Here is a 23,852-nt window from a genome sequence, read left to right on the forward strand (position 1 = left end):
TTTCTTTCTCATATATATATATATATATATAGGGATGTTATATGCCCAGGACATGTTGACAGATTTCATGAGATTCACCCTGAGAGTCCTTGTCCTGAGCCTGAAGCCCTTTCTGTGTTCTTCTATCAGTATTCTGCTGCACTCTTCAGACGCCATGTTGTGTGATGCATTAGTGTGGCCTACCATCAGAGCTGGAGGATTTTTATCAGGCGTTGTTGTCCTCTGGTCTCCTTGTTGCTCAGTTATGAACAGTGGCAGTAATTCCCTTATGGATTTGTGAAGATAGAGCGGTGCTGCAGAGGACAGGCTGTTCTCAGAGTGCTGATGCTTCTTCTGACATTGCATCTGGAGATGTGTGTGGCTCTTTCAGGTGAACAGAATCAATCCAGTCTAAATATGGACACATTTCTATAACAGCAGGTGTTGTAAGGAGGTCTATGGATAGTTCTTGCTGAAAAGATCAGCTTAGATGGTTAGTGCTGATGGACTGGCACAACCATGCTGTTCACCAACAAAACTTGGTGGTGAAGTTGTTAAAACAGCACCTGGTCAAGCCCCAAGTTTAAATAGTCAACTTTGCATTTTTAACAAAAAAAAAAAAATACACAATATTTTTCCCTGTGTAGAATGGGTCCCCCAACAGACATTCTACTGACTAAAAGTTACTTGTCAACTTATTCTACTAACCCTAACCTAACAGTCTACTAATACTCTAATGAGAGTTAGTTGATGTGACATGTACGTAGTTGTAAACTATACTTATAGTTAGTAGAATGCCTAAAGAGGACTACTGAAATAAAGTATAATTGTTATTCTCTTTTGAATCTATTGGAGTCTTTTTTTTTTTTTTTTTTCACCACTAGAATTGTAGCTTCGTAAGTCACTTGTTTTTGGCTTAAGGGTCAACATAAGCCACATTTCCACCAAAATTACCTGGAATAATTTATCCCAGGAACTTTTTTTCCCCCAGTTGCTGTCTGCATTTCCATTGCAGGCTAAAGTACCGTGAAGATTAGGCAAATTAGTCCAGTGATGTTGGACTGTGCGCAGCATAGAAGCTTAATAAAGCCTGAACCTCATAGTCGCTCCATCGGTCGTATTTTTTAAACTCCATCATTGATTCGAATAGCAAACAACTCTTACTGCACACACCGCAACAGACTTTTAAAAATGGTGGTTGAAATAAAATGCTGTGTGAACTCAAAGAATCAGCATGTTCAATTAGACCCTGGTCCCTAACACCCCAAAGTCCTTAGTTCCTGGGGAAAGTTCCTGCGGTGGAAACGCAGCTATAAACTCTCACTAGGGCCCGTGATTGTCAGATATGTTAGCATTGACACTTCAGCTATGTACCCGATCTATTATGAAAAATGTTCTGATTGGTTAAGTTGTTTGGTTAACTGTGCTTATCAACTTTTAAATCTGTTCTTTATCAACATTTAAAGCACAGCGCACGTTTTTGCATCACACATTTATACTAATGATATTCCTTCCTACCCGCAGCCCTCCACAAAGACATGGGCTCCTGTCGAGCAGCCACCATCACCGGCACCCTCTCCCGCATCTCTCTCAATGATGAGGAGGAAGAGAAAGGTCCCGAGGGGCTCAATTACTCCACGTTGCCTGGCAACATCATGTCTAAAGTCCTCATCCAGCAGCCCTCTGGACTTCACATGTCCATGGGCGTGGGCGATCTGGGAGACCAGTGTATGGACAGCACGGCAGACATGCGGCGGACGGTATACCTGTGTACGGACGACGGCACCAGGCAGAGTGAGCAGGAGCTGAGCAGCCACGACCTGAGTGGCCACCCCCAGCCGGGACAGATGGAGACGGACTACATCGTCCTGCCTCGCAGTTCTGCAGCAGTGTCGGCGTCCGGGTCCAGCAGCGTTCCCACCCTGCTGAAGGAGGACAGCAAGATGAGCATGACTATGGACTCTCTGTCGCATGACAGGCTGATGCATTACAAGATGGGCGCAGAGTTTAACCTCGGCCACTCGGGGATGGAGCACATGGGAATGGAACAGCAGTATCCCGTCCAGGCCGAACACATGCAGAATCTTCCCTTCGAGCCACGCACGGCTGTGAAGAACTTCCTGGCAGAAATGGAGGAGAGCGGAGGACTGTCACGGAGTGAAACTGGTTCAACTATATCGATGAGCTCTTTAGAGGTGCGACTTCGAATCTAGTCTTGGGTGTAAACAGCTAGGCAGTGCTTTACACAAGTACATGAATGCAGAGGCTTCTAGCTGCACAAGCGTGATTTTACTCATTGTTGCGTACCGATATGTGTACCGAACAGTGCAATTCATAGTGCAGTGCTGCTGTTTTACTGTTGCCACAAATGTGTTATAGCGGCTAAACATTGTTCCAAACCCATAAGACCTTCATTCATCTTCAGAGCACAAATTAAGATATTTTTGATGAAATCTGTGAGCTTTCTGATCCCCCATAGGCAGCAACGCAATTAACACTTTCAAGGCTAAGAAAGGTAATAAAGACATCGGGTAAAACTTTATTTTAGGGTCTTTTAATTATTTGCTTATTAGCATGCATATTACTAGAATATTGGCTATTTATTAGTACTTATTAAGCACATATTAATGCCTTATTCTGCATGACCTTATTCTACATTCCTAATCCTACCCAATACCTAAACTTAACAACTACCTTACTATTAATAACCAGTAAATTAAGAGTTTATTGAGGGAAAAGTCGTAGTTAATAGTTTATATGTGTTCCCTATACTAAAGTGTTACCAAGACATCTTTAAATTAGTCCATGTGTCTTAATCTTATGAAGCGCCGAGCATACTTTTTGTGCGCAAAAACAAAACAATTTCTTCTCTTTCGTGCAGCCTTTCCAGGTTCTACGTCAGAATGCTAGCTCAGTATTGGCTGGCTCTGGCATCAATAGTAAACGTATGCGTCGTGGTGCTCACGTGAACACCAAAATGCTCCAAAGATGAATGAAGGTCTTACAGGTTTGGAACGAAATAAGGGTGCGTAATAATGACAGAATTTTCATTTTTGGGTGAACTAACTCCCTAAATTAAGGGATAATTAACTAATTCCCCAAATTAAGCCAAAGGCAAGCAAAACAAAAAACTATAATAAATATTTAAGTTAGTTAAATTCATGAAGAAATGGAAGCGACATATCTTTTTTCCATATTTTGATTGGCTCTGTCCATTGGTTGTTGATTGGATGGAAGCAGATCGATTATAAGGACGGGGTGGGTTTAAGCAGACTAAATGATTGGAAGTCCAGCATTCATCAGCAGACAGAAGTCTGTCGTTTCACTGGAAGATTATGTTCTTAAGTTTAGAGTAAAAATTCAAGTGATCTTCTGCAGTTTGCAATATCGGTTTTTCTTTGTCCATATATTGAAAGTCAAAATGGTTCAGTGTTGTTCAGACCCCAACTTTCTTCACAATATCTTCTTTTGTGTTATACAACAGGTCAAGTTTGCGTAGTTATGTAGAGTTTGTCTGGCCTTAAAGGTCATTGCAGAGGCACTGTACGACATTTCAACCTCTCATTATTACTGAAATATTGAAAAGCACTGGTATCGAGCGGCTGCCTTGAGGGGAAATACATTTGAACCCGATCCACAGCTGAAACCATTTCCTGCCAAAAGCTTCAAGGCATACAAGTCTCGCTCTGATGTACAAGAAACATACTTGCTCATATTTGTCTTCTTTGAGATGGGACCAAATTTCAGATTTCAGCAGAATTATTTCTCTAAGTTTCGTAATATCCAACAACATTATTTTTTTGTCTTTCTGTCTTGGTTTTACAGAGAAGAAAGTCGAGGTACCAGGATCTAGACTTCGAGGTGAGTGAAACCTGTGCTTGGTGAAGTGCATGCGTCAGGCCTTTGTTGCACCAAGCGAAGGGCCATTTGTTGCGTTTGTGTTTCGCCCCTTTAATTTACAACTACTTTGTGTAGCACTTAAGCTTATTGGAGTAGCATGTCCTGACACAACTGCGATTTATGAAGCGTTGTGTGGTTTAGTGTAAAAGCAATGCTGTCAGCCACCACATATTCCCATTTTATCCTTTTACATCCCTTGACTTCAAGCTGAAAATCAAAAAGTAGCCTGTATATTTTCACATTTTTAAGGTCACTTGCAGTATCCCCCAGAGCGTTTCAGCCCTTTACCAAAAAGTGAAATTGAATGTCAAGTGCTACCACTGACCCTTCATATATGCCAGTGCCGTTTGTCATAACCTTGTCATAGCATTCAGCCAAATTTGCAGGGTGAGCACGGCGTTTTTATACGGTGATAAATTCTTTGAAAGTAACCAGGTTTTTTCCTGTTTCAAAGTTCTGGTTCTCAGCTTGACTGAACTCCAAATCCCACCCCCAACCCCTCCCCCTCCCTCCCCCCTCCTACCCTTGCCATTGCAGAAAGTCATGCACACCAGGAAAAGGCATATGGAGCTGTTCCAGGAACTCAATCAGAAATTTCAAACCCTGGACCGATTTCGAGACATACCAAATATGGGCGGCATGGTGAGTAACAGGAAACGGGGTTCAGTGTGTCTCATTACCGAGTACCGGGGGGGCGCCGCGTTGTCTATGTTTAGCTGTGTCTTCTCGTGGCGCCCCACTCTTGTGCACAGGAAGTGAGTGACTGAAGGAATTAATAGTTATCCACCCAATGTATTCATGTGGAAAAATAGTACGCTGCCTGCCCCGGGGGGGGTGGGGGTGGAAGAGGAGGTATTAAGGGATGAGAGAGAGGAAGAGCGACTGAGCCGTCATTGTGATCCATGCTCATGCACTCATTCAAACACAAGGCCATAAGCTGCTAACATGCTTATTATTTTTTCTCTCACTGCTTGGTAAATGCACGGGACAAAAACCCCCCCCCAAAAACACTTAATTTCCTTCAGATATTGGAGAGGTTCTCTGTGCTTTCCGCAGTATGCTGCACAAATTATCTGTAATTGTAAGGCAGGTGGGATTGTTTGATTCAGCAGGCCAATTGCAACAATTGCATTCCACCATCCAGTAACATGTAGAAAACGAGCATTCAGTGTCATTTTGTTACATTCTCCAGCTGACTGGAACTGGAAGGTTCGCTTTGATAATTAATTAAGAGATTTTTAGACATTAGTTTAGCTATTAGCATGCATTTTCTGTGATCGGATCACTGAAACCACATTCTGATCATATTCAATGCAGGTCTAAAAATGTGGTCTTCCTGCAATATGGTCACCTGATTTAAATAAATATCCCATGATTTATTCCACTTTAGAATGTTAATCGAATGTAGACTCACAAAGGTGCTTTAAAACTTGATTTTTCTCCTCTTTCATTCACTTGTAATGCATTAGCATTCTTTACTGTGAGAATGTTTCTAAAGTAGGAAATAGACCAAATGCTTTTTAAGCAGTTAATATGACGGAAAGCATTTTGAATTATCCATCAATGATGGAGAAATTTATATTTAATGCAATCTCTAATGTAGGATGTAAGTGGCATTTCTATATAGTGCAAGCTTCTAGATACAATCATGATACAAAATGCATGGGTAACACTTTATAATGAGGTTCTATACTTTAACATAAACTTAAGCATTAGGCATTGTGAACTAACAATGAAATAGTCCTCTACTCCATTTATTAATCTAGGCTAATGCTAATTTATGCATACATTTCAAGCTGTATAAACTAGCATTAATGTATTATGAAAGAACATGAATTTCCAATGAACAATTAGATTTATAAGTTAACCTAGATTAATAAATGCTGCAAAAATGGTTCATTCAAGAACCCTAATGCATTAGCTAATGTTAACAAATTGAACCTTATTGTACAGTGTTAGCAATGCATGTTTATGTCAGGTATAGTCATAGCTCCTGGCGATGTGTCCATTTGGTCACATGTTACTCCCTTTTACCCATGTTCAATCAGCTCTGCAGAACTTTGCCACTCACTGCCTGTTGCTTAGTAACCAACCACTGAAAGAAATGATCCTGTTTTTATTCACTTGAAAAATCTGAGATGTTCCTGAATCTGGAAACACTCCAAACATGCTGTCAGGTCAAACACTTTGATTATTGAGCTCTGGATGTGTATGTGCAGTAGCCCCAAACATGTTTTTGGAACACAAATGTATGAATGCCATTGTATCTTCATTTGTACCTAATGCAATGACTTTCATATATTTCAAGTGTCCAAATATTTTTAGTGCCACTGTAAGAGAACATGAATTAAAGCTTGATGATTCATGTCTATGTGCAACTTTCTATGCTTGACAGTGTCATAAAACAAGTCTTTGAGTAACCATATTGAGAATATTTCTAACACGGCACCTTCTCGTCCTTTTCCGTAGGACAAGGCAATGCAAAACAAGAACCCATGGGAGAGCTTCAACCCGGCGAGTGAATATCAGAACTACGCCACAATGAATGTACTAGAATCAGACACAAAGAACTCTCTGGAGATGACTAACGCTGAGTGGGAAAAGTGTGTCAACCTCCCTTTGGACGTCCAGGAGGGAGACTTTCAGACAGAAGTCTGAGGAATAATGAAGCGTTAGCAGGGACGCGGATGAAGGTGGACATATTTTGCACTGAACAAAAACGCAGAAGACTTTTCATGCAGCCTTGGAAAGACATATCTGGATTCTAGGAGTATAGCAGGGACAATATGTGCCAATAAGATTTCAAAAAAAAAAGAAAAAAAAAGCGAAGATGGAAGGACGGATATAAAGATGTTAGAAAAAGACAAAAAAACATCTGTGTTATCTTTTTTTTTTGTATTCTCACTCGTGTATTTAGTGGGGGGCAGACATGTACAATATCAAACATCATGTGTTTCAAAAGTACCACTTGGAAAATATTCGGTTCCGAAAGCGCTATCTTTCCAGACGAGACCTCAAAGAGAAAAACGGCACGACGTGACGTCCACCCACGAGCGGCGGCTGGGTTCGGTTTTTTGTTCGGCGGGAGACGAGCCCAGGAACACAATGTATATACTTGAGCAGGTTTTTAAAAAGTTTATAACAAGTCCGTTTGGCCATGACTACACTTTTTACTTTATAATATGAAAAGACAAAACTATTCAGAGGCAAAGAGGATTTTTTTCTGTCATTTAAAAATGAATGTTTGTCAAGCTACATTCTTCATTGCTTTAAATGCAATAAAGGTAATACTCACTTTTTTATGAATAATATATTTCAAAACTTTAATACTGCAGAATCTGCCTGGAAGCTCAGTAAAGCTCTCTCATCTGCAGCCCTGTATAAAATATTTAAAAATCAAAAATGTTGTATGGTGTAAATAAAACTTTTGTCTACATATGTTTTACTTGTGCCAAGTTTATTTTAATGAGAAAAGAGAAAATGCCAACTTGATGAGAGAGTTATAGCGAAAAATGTTAACATTTGAAAAAGGAATGTAAATAAAAGAGGAAATATGTTCGTACTGCTTCAGAGAACTTGTCGACTTACTCCTGTGTCGTGCTACGTGTCTCTGTTGACGCCTTTATCTGGACACACGAATCCCTGTGGACAAATTCTCATTCTCAAGGTCTTTACTTCAACTGCAGCAGAAAAATGGTCTATAATGACTTGTCAGACCTAAAGGCAAATAACAACAGGGTATTTTTAACGGCCATTAGTAGAAAGAGAGAGTCATCTTCGGCAATGGCTATAAAAATAGCACAGCGGAGCTAAAAATAACAGGAAGTGTAGTCACTTCTGGGTAACGGCGCGCCGCATATGGCGTACCTTATGTGCAATTATGCTATCAGCTGATGACCTGACAGGATAGAGAATCAAACCAGAAAATCTACAAAACATCTTGCATTTTATGAAAAATGTATAGTTTAAGGTGAGACTTTATGCAAATGGTCTTTAGACATTCTACTAACTATAAAGTTGTGTCCCAAATGACACACTGTACACTACGCGCTTATACACTATGAACTACTTATACACTCGTGTAGTAGTAATCATTCGTGTAGTGTATGAATTTTATAAAGTTATTTTGTCATTCAACATTAGACTCTGATAGCCCCAGCCCCTCCCCCTCCACTATGTAATTAAAGTTGTGACAGTTGAGTGCGTGAAGTGTCCAACATTCAACACTTAGTTAAAGGGTTAGTTCACCCAAAAATAAAATTGTCATTAATTACTCACCCTTGTTTTAAACCTGTAAGACCTTCGTTCATCTTCAGAATACAAATGAAGATATTTTTGATGAAATCTGAGGTTTTTTTATCCTCCATAGAAAGCAAAGAAATTACCACATTCACGGTCCAGAAAAGTAGTAAAAACATAATTAAAATAGTCCATGTGACTACAGTGTTTCAACCTTAATGTTATGAAGTGACGAGAATACTTTTTTTGCGCAAAAACAAAACAATGACTTTATTCAACAATTTCGGTAACACTTTACAATAAGATTCATTAGTTAACTACATTAGTTAACATGAACTAATAATGAACTGCACTTATTAATCTTTATTAATGTTAAGTTCAACATTTACTAATACATTATTAAAATCTTGTTAACATTAGTTAATGCACTGTGAACTAACATGAACAAACAATGAACAACTGTATTTTCATTAACTAACGTTAGCGAATATTAGTAAATACAGTGACAAATGGTTAGTTCATGTTAGTTAACACATTAACTAATGTTTAACTAATGAACCTTATTGTAAAGTGTTACCACAATTTCTTCTCTACCCTGTCAGTCTCATACGCAGTTAATGCAGTGCAGCGCTTCCGTGTTTACATCGGAACACCGGCTCAGTATTGGCCGACGTTTTTCATGTGACCAGCACAAAGTATGCATGTTATGCTGGCGCAGGAGCCAGCCAATACTGAGCTGTCGTTCGGATGTAGAACCTGGAAGCGCTGCAATGTAAATAGCGTAGGAAAATGACAGGGGAGAGACAAATTTGTTGAATAAAGTCATTATTTTTGTTTTGTTTTTGCACACAAAAGGTATTCTCATCACTTCATAACATTAAGGTTGAACCACTGTAGTCATGTTGACTATTTTAACAATGTTTTTACTACTTTTCTTGACCTTGAATGTGGTAATTTTGTTGCTTTCTATGGAAGATAAAAAAAACTCGGATTTCATCAAAAATATCTTAATTTGTGTTCTGAAGATGAACGAAGGTCTTGCGGGTGTGGAACGACATGAGGGTAAGTAATTAATGACAGAAATTTCATTTTTGGGTGAACTAACATTTTAAGTGCATGATCCAGGTATTTAAAGTGCACTTTTTCTTTTTGGAATTTTCAGTGTGAACACACGCACTCGCACTATACTACAAAATGACAAAGAATGCTGTATACGCAAATAAAGTACGCAAATTGGGACACACCTTAACTGTCATCTACCAGTCATTAGAGTATTAGTAGACTTTCTGCTTAACATCTGCTAACACTTTATTTTGATGATTGCCCAACAGACATTCTATCGACTATAAGTAACTTGTTAACTACATACAACTTGTCAGCAAGTACATGTCAACTTATTCTAGTAAAAGTAACCTAACAGTCTACTAATACTCTAAGTAGAGGTAGTTGACATGTAGCTACAAAGTTACTTATAGTTAGTAGAATGCATAAAGTGGACTATTGAAATAAAGTGTAACCTGAACTTTTAGTAATATTTGAATGAAATAAACAATTCTACTGTTTGGGTTTGCAGTGGCATCAAATCCTGCTTCTGCAGGGAAAAAATCACTTTAATAGAGTGGAGGATGAATCTGGGATTTACATGCACTCTGTATGTGTGATTTTAATGGATATCAACATTTGAGATGATGGTGCTCAAGGCTCATATCGGAAGGTAAGCTGAAGTTTAGGAGTATAATCCCTTTTGAACCGCTTTTACAGTCCCATCTGTCTTCAGTGAGCGTCTAGTCGTATCTGGCAAAAGTATTAAATCTAATCCCAATGAGCTCCACAATTATATCCTGGAATATTGTTGAGGTCCAGCTGGAGATGACTGAATCCTAGTCCCTGTGATTGACAAGTTGTGCGAGTCATGACATGAGTTTGTAGACAATCTCATTGTGTCTAACGCTTAATGACACACCAGATTTCTAAAACAGTAAATGTTACAGGGTGAGTTACAGCACTAAACAAATACTCCTGAAGTCATACAGAGCTGAAGATCTATAAGTAGCAGCAGTATGTGACAGCATGGCCTTTTTCTGTATTTGGGTTTCAGGTGAGCTCCACTTGGGGGAAAAGAGCCTTTTCGCTTCGGCTGTTGTGCAAATAACACTAATATGAACTAACACTACCAGCCTCATGGTAAACACGCATAACAGGTTTGCCTCCAAATTCAGAGACTTGGATGATGTTTTGAGGGATTTAGATGGTAAAGTATCATAGCATTTGAAGAACGCACTGTCAAAAACAAAACCGCTGAGATATATCAATGTAAACAATCTTTATGTCTTTAAAATGGGTTACACTTTATTTTGATACTCCACTTTAGACTAACTATAACCCTCCTTCATTTGCAACTAAATGTCAACTAACTCTCATTAGAATATAACTGTTAGGTTAGGGCTTGGGTTGGTAGAGTAAGTCGACATGCACTTGCAAAGTTACTTATAGTAATGGAATTTTTTGGGGGGTATCAAAGTGTTACTAAAATACTCTGATAACTGGTATTTGACATGTACACTATATTGCCAAAAGTATTGGGACACCCCTCCAAATCATTGAATTCAGGTGTTCCAATCACTTCCATGGCCACAGGTGTATAAAATCAAGCACCTAGGCATGCAGACTGCTTCTACAAACATTTCTGAAAGAATGGGTCGCTCTCAGGAGCTCAGTGAATTCAAGCATGGTATCGTGATAGGTTGCCACCTGTGCAATAAGTCCATTCATGAGACTTCCTCACTACTAAATATTCCATGGTCAAATGTTGATGGTATCATAAAGTGGAAGCAATTGGGAACAACAGCAACAAATTGGTAGGCCATGTAAAATCACAGAGCGGGGTCAGCGCATGCTAAAGCGCACAGTGCGCAGAAGTCGCTAACTTTCTGCAGAGTCAATAGCTACAGACCTCCAAACTTCGTGTGGCCTTCAGATTAGCTCAAGAACAGTGTGTAGAGAGCTTCACGGAATGGGTTTCCATGGCTGAGCAGCTGCATCCAAGCCTTACATCACCAAAGCGTTGAATGCAGTGGTGTAAAGCATGCCGCCACTGGACTCTAGAGCAGTGGAGACGTGTTCTCTGGAGTGACGAATCACGCTTCTCTGTCTGGCAATCCGATGGACGAGTCTGGGTTTGGCGGTTGCCAGGAGAACGGTACTTGCCTGACTGCACTGTGCCAAGTGTAAAGTTTGGTGAAGGGGGGATTATGGTGTGGGGTTGTTTTTCAGGGGTTGGGCTTGGCCCCTTAGTTCCAGTGAAAGGAACTCTTAATGCTTCAGCATACCAAGACATTTTGGACAATTTCATGCTCCCAACTTTGTGGGAACAGTTTGGGGATGGCCCCTTCCTGTTCCAACGTGACTGCGCACCAGTGCACAAAGCAAGGTCCATAAAGACATGGATGAGCGAGTTTGGTGTGGAGGAACTTGACTGGCCTGCACAGAGTTCCTGACCTCAACCCGATAGAACACCTTTGGGATGAATTAGAGCAGAGACTGCGAGCCAGGCCAGGCCAACATCACTGCCTGACCTCACAAATGCGCTTCTAGAAGAATGGTAAAAAATTCCCATAAACACACTCCTAAACCTTGTGGAAAGCCTTCCTAGATAAGTTGAGGCTGGTATAGCTGCAAAGGGTGGGCCAACTCCATATCAAACACTACGGATTAAGAATGGGATGTCATTAAAGTTCACGTGCACGTAAAGGCAGGCGTCCCAAAACTTTTGGCAATATAGTGTAGTTGCATAGTTACTTATGTTTAGTAGGATGTCTAAAGTGGACCATCGAAATAAAGTGTTACCAAAGTTCATTATACTTGCTAGAAAAAAGTTAAGTGAACTGAATAACTGATTATATTTACTAAACTAGCAAAATGAATGACTGGAGCAGAGTTGTAGTTCCCAGCATGCTTTGCATCAGACTGAAGAATGTAGAAAAAAATATTATTATTATTAAAAAAAGTATTTTGTTTTCGCACAACATTGCGCACATGCAAAAAATTATAGTGATAGTCTTGTTGCTAGTTACAGTATATTAGCACATGCAAGTCTGCTATTGCTAGCTGGCAGCTAATTGTAAAAGCTTTGATGATTATGCAATAAAGTTGTGCAAGTTAGCTTAGTCAACATTCCAATTCAACTGCAATTAACATGTTTGTAGTACAAAATCTAAATTTTAAGTTTTACTAACTTTATCTTGGAGTTTGTTAGATAAAAAAAAAAAAATTCATGCAACTGATTACCTCAATTTTTTTGAGGTCTGCCAAATTATTAGAGTTTACAGAGTGGTTTATAAGTATGATTATAGGACAGAAGACTAAACTAAAGTGAACTTTGCAAAGTTTAGATGACTCACTCAAGAACTCAAGAAGTAATGTAATTAAGAATTAATTTGTCAGTTGTCCCAAACAGCGGACAGCGTGAAAAACAACTAGACGTGCTCATGTAAAGCGATTTGTTAGTTTCACTTTGGAGAAGATTGCAATCTAATGATGCATATTATCAGACAAAGCATTCATTAGTGCACAAATGTTGACCTCCGAGGTCAGAAAACACAGTAATGAGTTGTGGAGGAAGGGACGGGTATGGCTGAAAGTGACTGGAGATGTCACTGTATTAAAAATAATAAAGCGCATGAGACAAGCCCATTATGACATCGACCAAACACGTTGACATGCGCAACAGATCCAGCCCCGTTCTCCATTCTCCACGGCCTGAAATGAAAATACGTTTGTCCTCCTCTGTTCTTCAATGTGCAAATCAAAATGTCAAATCCATCACATTACAGGCCAGCGGGAAATCACAGCAAATGAAATTCTGCACACACACACAGTGAGTGGGCCCTGGTGGGTGCTTGTAAGTCCAGCAGGGGACACATGGAGAGGTGGAACAGACTCATCTCTGACAGACATGCAGGAGAGGGAATTGAAGCGTATGTCAACCCAGACACTGTATTCTCACTTGTGCTCAGATTACAACTTCCATTCAAGATCAGAAGGGACCACTGTTTGATATGAACTGGCAAAACATGTTTCTAATACAGCGTTTGATATTATTTTTATAATCATATAATAAATGTATTCATTATGTAAGGGATAATCCACGGCCTGACTCACTTAGACAGACCTTCAGATTGACGGCAGAAGGTCTGGACTCCATTGCAGCTTTCATTGATCAAGGACTGCCCATGAGGACATCTGACCGACATTTAAAGCAACCAATCACAGTTCAATTTGTTCTGCGTCATGTTTAGGGGCACGAAAATGTCAAGTCAATGTCCCTACAATAACAGACCGGAGTGAATCTAATAAATTTAAGAATGTTGTGCAAGTTTACTGCAACAATGGCACCACAAACATACTTTTGAAAATCCAGTTTAGTTGATCCTGATAAACACTCATTGTCACAGTTGTAAATCTACCAGTAAAGACTGTATATGTGAAATGGGCTAATGAAGCTGTGAGTTTAATTACTTCAAAAACATCATTAATGAGAAATATGAATGTAGCGATTCAGTAGCGAAGCTGGTAACAAGTTTCTGTGCTTATGAATGTTTCTGTTTGTCCGCAGCGCGATCTCCCATCTCTGTGTGTGAGTGATGTGTAAGTGTGTGTGTGTTCAGTGAAAGCAACGCATTAATATAGAATGGTGATTAAACTGACTGGAACTACCTGTGCTTTAAATGGTTTTAATGCACCCCCCCCAGCCAATCAGAATTGAGCATTCAGCCAAACCATGGTATAAGTAAGGGATAATCCATGGCTAGCTGTGCATTAAAGGATATTAATGCATGACGAGGAGGCTAAGAACCACCCAACATGAAGCGGAGTGCATTAAAAACTTTCAATGCACAGCTGGCCATGGATTATCCTGCTTATACCATTGTAATTTGCTAGCATTGACAACTTAAAGCGGTTATTGATGTTTGCAGCAAAACTTGGAAGGATAAAAAAGATGGTTATGTCTGTCAGTTACGGATCGTTAGATATAGCATTCTGTCCGCTTTGAATCAGACACAAAGATAATGTGTGTGTAAGATTACATTTATTTGAATGTATAAATTATTGCATTTTTTTTTTAAATTAATTATTTTGAGAGAGAGAGAGATGAAAGATGGTTGTAAGAATTAGCTGCATCTGTTCAGTGTCTTTACAGGATTAGTTCACTTTAAAATGAAAATTACCCCAAGCTTTACTCACCCTCAAGCCATCCTAGGTGTATATGTCTTTCTTCTTTCTGTTATATTAATAAATATCCTGAAGCATCTGTCATCAGTTACACTTTTTACGTAAGTTGAATACAGAAGGCATAGGATATAGCGCAAGCATTTTGAACTGGGCAAGGCATTACATTTTCTTCGTAAGTTGAATACGGAAGGCGGTCTGGCGGAAGCTAGATATTTTACTTTATAACTTGTGAAATATGGATTTTTTTTTTTTTTTTTTTTTTACACAAACACATCGCTTCGCTTCAGAAGGCCTTTATTAACCCCCGGAGCCACGTGGAGTACATTTATAATGAATGGATGCACTTTCTTCAGCTTCATACTAGTTGGTCCCGTTCACTGCCATTATAAAGCTTGGATGCGTCAGGATATTTATTAATATAACTCTGATTGTCTGAAAGAAGAAAGTCATATACACCTAGGATGGCTTGAGGGTGAGTAAAGCTTGGTGTAATTTTCATTTTAAAGTGAACTAATCCTTTAACAACGAAGCTGTGAGTTTAATTACTTCAAAACCAGTGATGTTACCTATCGTTGCTGAGACGTAGCAATTCAGTAGCGATGCTTAATAAAAGTCACAGGGACAGTGTTGATAAGTTTCTGTGCTTCTTAATGTTTCTGTGTGCGCGCAGCTAGATCTCTGATCTCTGTGTGCGAGTGACGTATGTGTGTGTGTGTGCTAAATGAAAACAGTGCATTAATACAGAATGGTGATTAAACTGTTTTGGAACTACCTGTGCAATAAACGGTTTTATTGCACACCTCGAGGCAATCAGCATTCAGACATTCAGCATTCAGACAGCCCATAGTATAAAAAAAGATTTGTTCAAAAACGCTGATTCATCCTGTAATGAAACAAGTGACATATTTATGAGCGAGTCATTGAATCAATCATTCATTCAAATAGAGTTTTTAATAATAATTTTGATTAATTAAACATTTTAAATAGACTGCAGTAATTAACATTTTGTCAGAACCTCTAGTAAATTGCATGTTATTTTGTTTAGTTGTCTGTTCAGAATCGTGGGAGAATTGTGATCTCTGTTTGAAACAAAAACAAAAATTTTGATTTTGAATTCATTCAGAATTGCACAGCTCTACCACTCTATATAGTTCACAAGTAAATACTATAAAATACTACAGCCATAAGGAAGAGAATGTGGCTTGAACAGACGTGATTTCAGCACCATGGACAGCTGCTTTTTTAATTGTCATGCCATTGCATAGATGAAGTATCAAAACAAGCTGCATTAATTTTGAAGAAATATAGCACAAACACACTTAAGTATCCAAATACATTTTAGGGTCCCTGCTTAAGAAGAGCACTGAGAAATGAGTGAAATAGTTGCGGCTTTACATACACTCTTAAAATTAAAGGTTCTTTTTTGCATTGATGGTTCCACGAAGAACCTTTAACATCCATTGAACCTTTCCATTCCACAAAGTGTTCTTTATAGTGGAATAAGGTTCGACTTTCTTCAAACAAAGAAAAAAAAATGGTTCTTTTAAGAACTGTTGACTGAAAGGTTCTCTTCTGTGAGTAACCAAAAATTGTTCTTAAATGGCATTGCTGTGAAAACCCCCTTTCGGAACCTTTATTTTTAAGAGTGTACATTGTATCTAATGGCTTACATTCAGATTGAAATTGGCAAGTAATGGAGTTGCTTTTGCTTTGTTTAGTCGTCAAATTCTAAAGTGTATAAAGAACAAAAGTTAGCCTGATGAAGAATAAATAAAGAATTACTGGAGTGAATTATTCCATGGAGAAAAATCTTCAGTGACGTCTAGACTGCTCTCCATGGGCAATGATATATTCAGCTGACACGGTTCGAATTGATTCACACAAATGAATCTAACTTAAGCTATTTTTGCTTGTGAAGTTTAAATCTGAGCCACTATTAAAACATCTTTCTTTCACAAAACACCAAATCAAGCATCCTATCAAACAGTCTGCCATGTGGGCATAAACATTCATTACTCCACTGAAGTACATACTGTAGTTAGGGGACATTCAATTATTTCAATAAACACTGCAAGTCCCAAGACGTTCTCTAATTGCTTTGAAGTAGAGGCTTCTGCTAATGGCTCCCTGTAGGATCAGCTTGTGTTTTATTCAGCTGTATGACTCCCCTGCTGCCAGCAGCTCCTTATGGACACAGTTTAACAGCGCTCATAATGGCACAGGACATCACACAGCAAGTACCAGTTTCTATTCTTTGACCTCTGACTAAGTAATTATCATCCCGGCAAGAATGGCCTTTTCTGGTCCAGATGGGCTGCTGCTATTTCAGGAACTGGTCAGTAAAGTGAAAGGCTCAGAAATTGGTTGGGTCTTTATGACATTCATGACAATGGAGACAATTATAACCTATTAGCCTATCCTAGATGACCTTATATGTTAATTATTCATACTTCTTGTTAGGGCTGCATGATACTGGGGGAAAACTGACATTGTAATATTTTGTTTTTCTATATTTCAATAGGAAAAAAAACAGGGATTTGGAAATAATCAGTAAATAATAATATCAGGAAATAATATTCTAGAATGATTGCGGTTATTTGTAAGGGAGTGCATCATAGCACAATTAAAAAAAATCTGAAAATGTTTTACTCTAGGGACTTTTTTTTTTGTTGACATTTTAGGGCTGAATTGTTTGGGAAAAACTTTTAAAAAATGTGGGTGTTCACATTTGGGTATTTTTCCGGTTTTCCCATTAAACATTTTTCAGTAACCATAACGTGAACAGAGTTTAATAATAATAATAATAATAATAATAATCTCTTTCCACTTTAATTTTCATAGGCCACACATGTGATTCACAGATTAGCTGCAAAGTTTTTAGGTCTCGCCACTTTAAACATTCAAGTGATTTCAAACCATTCAAGTGCAAGAAGAGGCTAAAGAGAACTCAAATGAACATATGCACGGTTACTTCCTGGTTATCGTTAACCCAGCTTGGGCATTTCCGGTGAACTGCCATTCTGTACTCGCTGTACATCGACACAAAACCATCAATGGTTGAATTTTTAATCTTGTATTTATATTTTAATGCAGTTATCACACTTGCCTAATTTGCCAATAAACTAGTTTTATTGATTGCAATAAAGACTAAGCTATTGGGACCGCTTGAATGAGAAATGCCGTGTCTGTAATTAGACACACACACATAACATTTTTCCAGCATTTCAAACATTATTTTTAATGTGATGACAGGGCTTGACAATAAGGACTGCCCGATGGCCCGGGGCCAGTGTGAACAACACTCGGGACAGTTGACGGAACTGTCACTTTCCCGATCGGGCCAGTGCTGTAGGGTGTGCGATATATATCGTCTATGATATCGTAATTGTTGATTTAACGATCTGACATTAAAGAGTATGTCCCTCACTTTACAAAAACCAAACAAAAACACACCCATCGAGTGCATGCATACACTACGTAACACAAGTCTAGTAAGTTAGACTAGTGCGCGTGCATATTTATATGTCTTTTATATTTATATAATTTAATATAGTTTACTAATATTACACGAAGAGCGCCATTTTTATCTAAATATATTTAAGCATGATTACAAATGTGATATTGGTTTTATACAACGTACAGTTTAATAAACAAGTAGTTTATATTAAGTGACTTACATTTTAGACACCAAATCGCTTGTTTCGCTCTATTTCGGCAACGAAAATAGTTCCAAACAAAGTCCAGAGAATTGTTTTGCGTCTCTGAGCAACACTTCCTGAATGAATAAGCTGTTTGAATGAATGAATCTCAATTTCACATTTAAAGTATTTTTTCATTTTATAAATAACTTCAAATAACAGTATTTATCATTTTATATTTTTCAACATTTCAAAACATTATTTATGCATCTGTAACTGCTCTTGACTAATTAACTTTAATAAAGTTTAATCAATTTCTGTACCTGAAAATCTCCTTGTTTAAGCCTACATAAAACCCTGAAAAGCACAGTTTATTCCATTTATGTTTATTCTGTTGTATTTATTTGTGCTGTTGCTTGTGATTTGGTTATTTATTCCTATTTTATTACTTACTGTTTCCTTGTCTAACAATATTTAAAATTTAAGTGAGTTAATCTAGTATCTTTTGGTGTCATAACCTTATTTATTAAGGTTACATGTATCAAAAACAATGAAAACAATAACTAGGCTTATTTTATAGGCCCATTTTCTTTTCTTTTACTTTTTTTTTTTTTTTTTTATTGTGGGGCCAGTGAAATTTTTGGCAGGGCAAGTAAAAATTTGAACCACTGGCCCGGTCATTGAGCCCTGGATAACCACAAACATTATTTGATCATCCTTCTGAGACTGTCTCCATTTGTAAAACCTAATGTTTCAAGATGTAGGAAATCCACCATTTGATAGAAAACACTTATTTAAAAATAAAAAAGACATTAACTACCACTATAACCAGCAGGTGGCGGCAGAGTAGCATTTATTTGCGCATATATTAGTCATTTCCTGTAATAGTTTTTCACTCAGTTTCGCTATTGAATAGCCTAAATATCAAACATTATAAAATCACTAGGTTGAAAAATACATTTTGTCAAGGTGAAGTATGAAGTACTCACAAAATCTCATGAAAAACAATAACTTTCCTTGTGTATGAATTATACAGAAAGCGAGCACAGCTCTTTCCCTTTATAATCACAGATGTCAGTCAGTGCAGCGCAAGCTCAGTGATTTTGGCACACTTGTGAAAACTCACATTTTATTCAATTAATCTATCTATAGTGCACAATAAATCTTTAATTGTTGACGCTTTTTTTTTTTTCCCCCACACTAAAGTGTAAAAACTGATGGCCGAATTGAATTTAGCCGAGGAGGAACACTGATATACTTCTTTATTTATTTATTTTTATGCCATCTCGTGTTGGAGAGTATTTTTTTTTTTTTCGCAAACAAAGCACTTGCTTTTTTATTCAGAAACCCAGCGCATATTTAAATAAATTACAGCCTTTATCATTTCATAATCGCACCAAGCCATATCAATATAGATTTTATTTCGATAGCCTATATCACACAGCCCAATGTCTTGTCATGTCAGTGACGTGTCCAAGAGCAGTTATCACTGATACATTTTGAAACAGAAGAAAGCTGTACAGTTTTGAAATGACACCAGGAAAAGTGCAATTTTACCCTCTTCTAAATAAACTCAACAGATTTCTCTTGCATTTCAACCTCGTACTGATTGAAATTGTGTCTGTGCTTGAGCCTATTACTGCATACAATGGCCTTTCTGCCTTCTATGTCCCAAATTATATTTATTTCCTCATCCATCAAGTCTATTATTTAAATAGCTAGTGTAGGAGTGCTTCTCTCTCTGGGGTTTTCTGCCTCTTTCTCTCTCACAGCACAAACTTCCTGCTCAATGCAGATTTACACCAGCAAAAGACCCTAATTGGAATCCAGGTTGTGTGTATTAGATGCAAAACTTCAGAGAGAGAATAATGGATGGATGGAATAATTAAAAAAATGAATGAATTCTGTCATTATCTACTTACACGTATGCTGTTCCAAACCTGGAATGAACTTTATGAACTAGATCAACCAATTCATTGAAAAGATCTAACTAAAAATGATTAATTCCCACATCGGACATTGCAAAGATGATCTAGTGCAGATATCAAGGTTTTCAGTAAATAACAATTATTTTCATTATTTACACTTTCATTATTAGGACCCGAGCACCGATGGTGTGAGGACCCTATTGGAATTGCTCCGTTTATTCTTCTCCCAAATGAATCGTATTTTTGAGGGCCTAAACATGCTCGAAAACTCATGAAACTTTGCACACGCATCAGAAGTGGTGAAAATTTACGTCTGTTATGAGTCTCAGAATTAGGCGTGGTAAAATGGCTTTATAGCGCCACCTACAATATTTCAACTAAGTGCCCCTTTGCACCACGTTTCACATACAGGTATGAAATTCAGTAGACACATGTAACAGCCCAATCCCTACAAAAAAGTCTCCTGGTGCAAAATCTGAAAACCAACAGGAAGTCAGATATTTTGAATTTTCTCTGCAAAATGTGTGCAATTTTGCAGACATTTCCAGACGTTGTACTTTAACGAACTCCTCCTAGAGCTTTTATCAGATCAACATCATATTTGGTCAGTCTAATCTAAAGGCATTTGTGACGTTAAATTGCGAAGATCTAGAGTTTTTGCTGGAGGGCGTGTCCGTGGCGGCCTGACAAATTTCTATGTTTCGCCATGAAAAAGGAAGTTTATGTAACTCGGGTATACAAAGTCGGATCAGCCCCAAACTTCACATGTGTGATAAGAGTCCTGGCCTGAAGACATCTACATGGCAATATTCAGTTACGGTCATAGCGCCACCTGCGGGCAACAGGAAATGACATGTTTTACACTGTGATTAACTCCTCATACAGATTTAACCAGAACAACATCATATTTGGTCAGTCTAATCTAAAGGCCTTAGCCATGTTAAATTGTGAAGATCTAGAGTTTTCACTGAAGGGCGTGTCCATGGCGGCCTGACAAAGTCTGATGTTTCGCCATGAAAGAGGAAGCTGTTGTAATTCAGGCATACGGTGTCCGATCTGCCCCAAACTTCACATGTGTGATAAGAGTCCTGGCCTAAAGACATCTATTTGCCAATATTCAGTTAGTCATAGCGCCACCTGCTGGCATCAGAAAATGGCATGCTTTACACTGTAATTCACTCCCAGAAAACACATTTCAATATGCCACAAAGTAGCAAACACACTAGAAGCATGTAAAATCATGCAACACTTGGCTAAGTGCTAATGTATGCGATTAACGCCACGAAACAGGAAGTTGTTGTAACTCAGGCATACAAAGTCTGAACTGCTCCAAACTTCACATGTTTGATAATAGTCCTGGCCTGAAGTCATCTACATGGCAATATTCAGTAACAGTCAAAGTGCCACCTGTTGACAGCAGGAAGTCTGGCACTTTTGAAATGACTTGGCCATAATTCTCCTGTATTTACTCGCTTACATGCATGTCGCCCACTGTTCACTGTTTTCCTAAGCCCGGGCGCGAGGGCTCTTTCATCGCTGCTTGCAGCTTTAATTTTATTTATATTTATAGATGGAATAATTTCATAATACTTTTATGGTGCTTTTTTGTAGTTTTAGAGCTTGACAGCACCAGCTCTCGAATTCCAACGTATCATAAAGAGGCTAGAATATATATATATATTTTTTAATTCCCATACTAGTTTTGAACCACATGAGGGTGAGTAAATAATTAAAAAAAAAATTTTTTGCCTGAATTTTTCCATTTAAGAAGCTTTAAATATGATTAAGTGCATCCAGAGCTCCTATTTCAATGTCTTAACATTCCGGCAGGTTTATTTGAGTTTGTTGAGTTTACCAGCACCAGAGTGCAGATATGATAGTGGATTTTGTCATTTATGGACCATATAGCGTATTACAGCAGATCACACACTTGATACAGACAAATGTTTACCCGTAAAGTCTGAGCCTTCCTATGAGACTTGTAGCAGCCATAAAAGAGGAACAGCAGAGCAGAGATGTTAGAGGGAAGTCTCTTTGTAACTATCAGTTTGTGCTGAAACTGATCATGTTAACAGCTCAACTAGACAGACCCAAATGTTTTTCAATGGGAGCGTTTGTAGTGACTCCCATTGGAAAAAGGGCAGAGAGGTTAACATGCCGAGAGAGCCGAGAGCAGAGCACAAGAACAAACAAGCACACACACACAGACATATTACTACAGCATTGACTGCCTATTTCCAGAACATCCTTGAGGACTGGCTTCCATTAAACAACATGTCTAACCACTCACACAAGCTGTGGTTATACACTCAGTTTCCTCTGTGCAGTGACACCTGCACACACTGTATAAAACAACAGATCTAGAATCAGTTATTTAATGACTATACTGATATTGGTACCTTTGTGTGCAAGTTAAATTGTGACTTGTCTCTTAATAGTGCTGGTGCAATATTTTTTTGTTCATGTGACAACATGGTGGTTGTCATACCAAATATCAGCATCGATATCCTCCTGACACCCAGCTATGGAGTTTTGTCCTGTAGAGGACATCACGTTTTAGCGAATTTCTCTGAGACCTTACATGTCACAGTTTTAAGTCTGGATGTCCTGTAAAGAGCACATTCAGGGCTTTTCAGAGATATCAAATGTTTGGAGGTTTCACCATTACCACTCCCTCTCGGTCTTTAAAAATGACTGACATTAATTTAGTGATTAAATTTAACACGCTTATGGAAATATGATAATATTTTGTAATTATCATTTAAATCTGACTAATTTTCAATTTTTTTGTCATAAATCAACATCTCAGGAAAATGTTATGGAGTTGCAAATCAAAATACAACTTTCTGTTTCTGTTTCTGAAACGGGACATTGATTTCACATGTCCACTGTAGAGGACACCAGGACTTAAAGCATGTTTATTACGCATTTGTGTGAATATGGAAAGAAATTATATATCTTCCTATGAAATTTTAGATATTATTATGAAAATTTTGCCAATTATTACACTTCTTTTTTCATTACATATTGCCCCAAAAACACATGAATATGCAAATTAGATACAGTGTATAGATACATTGTATATAATGGGAAAACACGTTTATGGCCATTTTATTGCATAAAGCAAAATGGTATATCAAATCATTCTGTTATATCTTTCATAACATAGTTGAGAATCATCTTTATACAAAGTTTGGTATAAAAAGTCATGAAACCTAAAAATGTATTGGTGATTTAAAAAAAATCCCATTGTTTTTGCCTTTTCATGTCTATTCATGTCTTATTTTATTTACAGAGGACATAGCATAACATATAAATAAAATATCAGGAGGATAAAGCAGATTTTTTACTGTACTATTAATTTAACTTAACTATCAAATGTTTTTTTTTTAAGATTTCAAGATGTTTTTTTAACAATAATATTGTGAAATTATTACAATTTGAAATAATACTATTATAATATTTTCTATTCATTTCTATTTAAATTTTAAAATGTAATTTGTCAAAGCTGAATTTTCAGCATCATTATTCTAGTCTTCAGTGTCACATGATCCTTCAGAAATCATTCTAATATGATGATCTTTGTACTTTTATTATCAATGTTGAAAATAGTTGTGCTGCTTAATATTTTTGTGTAAACCGTGAGTTTTAAAGATTGTTCGATGAATGGAAACCTAAAAATAATAGCATTTATTTGAAATATAAGTCGAAGTATAAGCACCGTGTGCAGAATTAATAGGCAAGTTGATTTTCTGATCATATTTTTTTCCAGGCACATTTTACCAATTCCAAACCACATCAATCTTAATAACTACTATTAATTTTGTATTTAATCATTTATAAGTGATATATAATTGTTCATGAAGGCTGGAAGTGAAAAACGCCTTTTATTCAGGTGTGCAGAATTATTAGGCAGGTTTTCTTTTACAGGCAAAAT

At 37.7% G+C, this 23,852-nt stretch overlaps 1 protein-coding gene across 6 annotated transcripts in view; it reads left to right on the forward strand.

The window, feature by feature from the left end:
- Positions 1-23,852, forward strand: part of adgrb3 (adhesion G protein-coupled receptor B3) — a 271,133-nt gene that overhangs the window by 192,718 nt on the left and 54,563 nt on the right. For 4 of the 6 annotated variants that reach the window (XM_051916328.1, XM_051916327.1, XM_051916330.1 and 1 more), the window contains 4 exons: positions 1,504-2,174; positions 3,805-3,840; positions 4,417-4,521; positions 6,349-7,444. In XM_051916328.1, coding sequence (XP_051772288.1) covers positions 1,504-2,174; positions 3,805-3,840; positions 4,417-4,521; positions 6,349-6,537 — 1,001 coding nt within the window. In that variant the 3' untranslated portion in view covers positions 6,538-7,444. Of the gene's footprint in view, positions 1-1,503; positions 2,175-3,804; positions 3,841-4,416; positions 4,522-6,348; positions 7,445-23,852 lie in introns of those variants that run through there. The other 2 variants (XM_051916329.1, XM_051916332.1) reach the window with 2 other exon arrangements.

Source organism: Ctenopharyngodon idella, chromosome 13, assembly GCF_019924925.1.
Source record: "Ctenopharyngodon idella isolate HZGC_01 chromosome 13, HZGC01, whole genome shotgun sequence".
Lineage (NCBI taxonomy): Eukaryota > Metazoa > Chordata > Actinopteri > Cypriniformes > Xenocyprididae > Ctenopharyngodon > Ctenopharyngodon idella.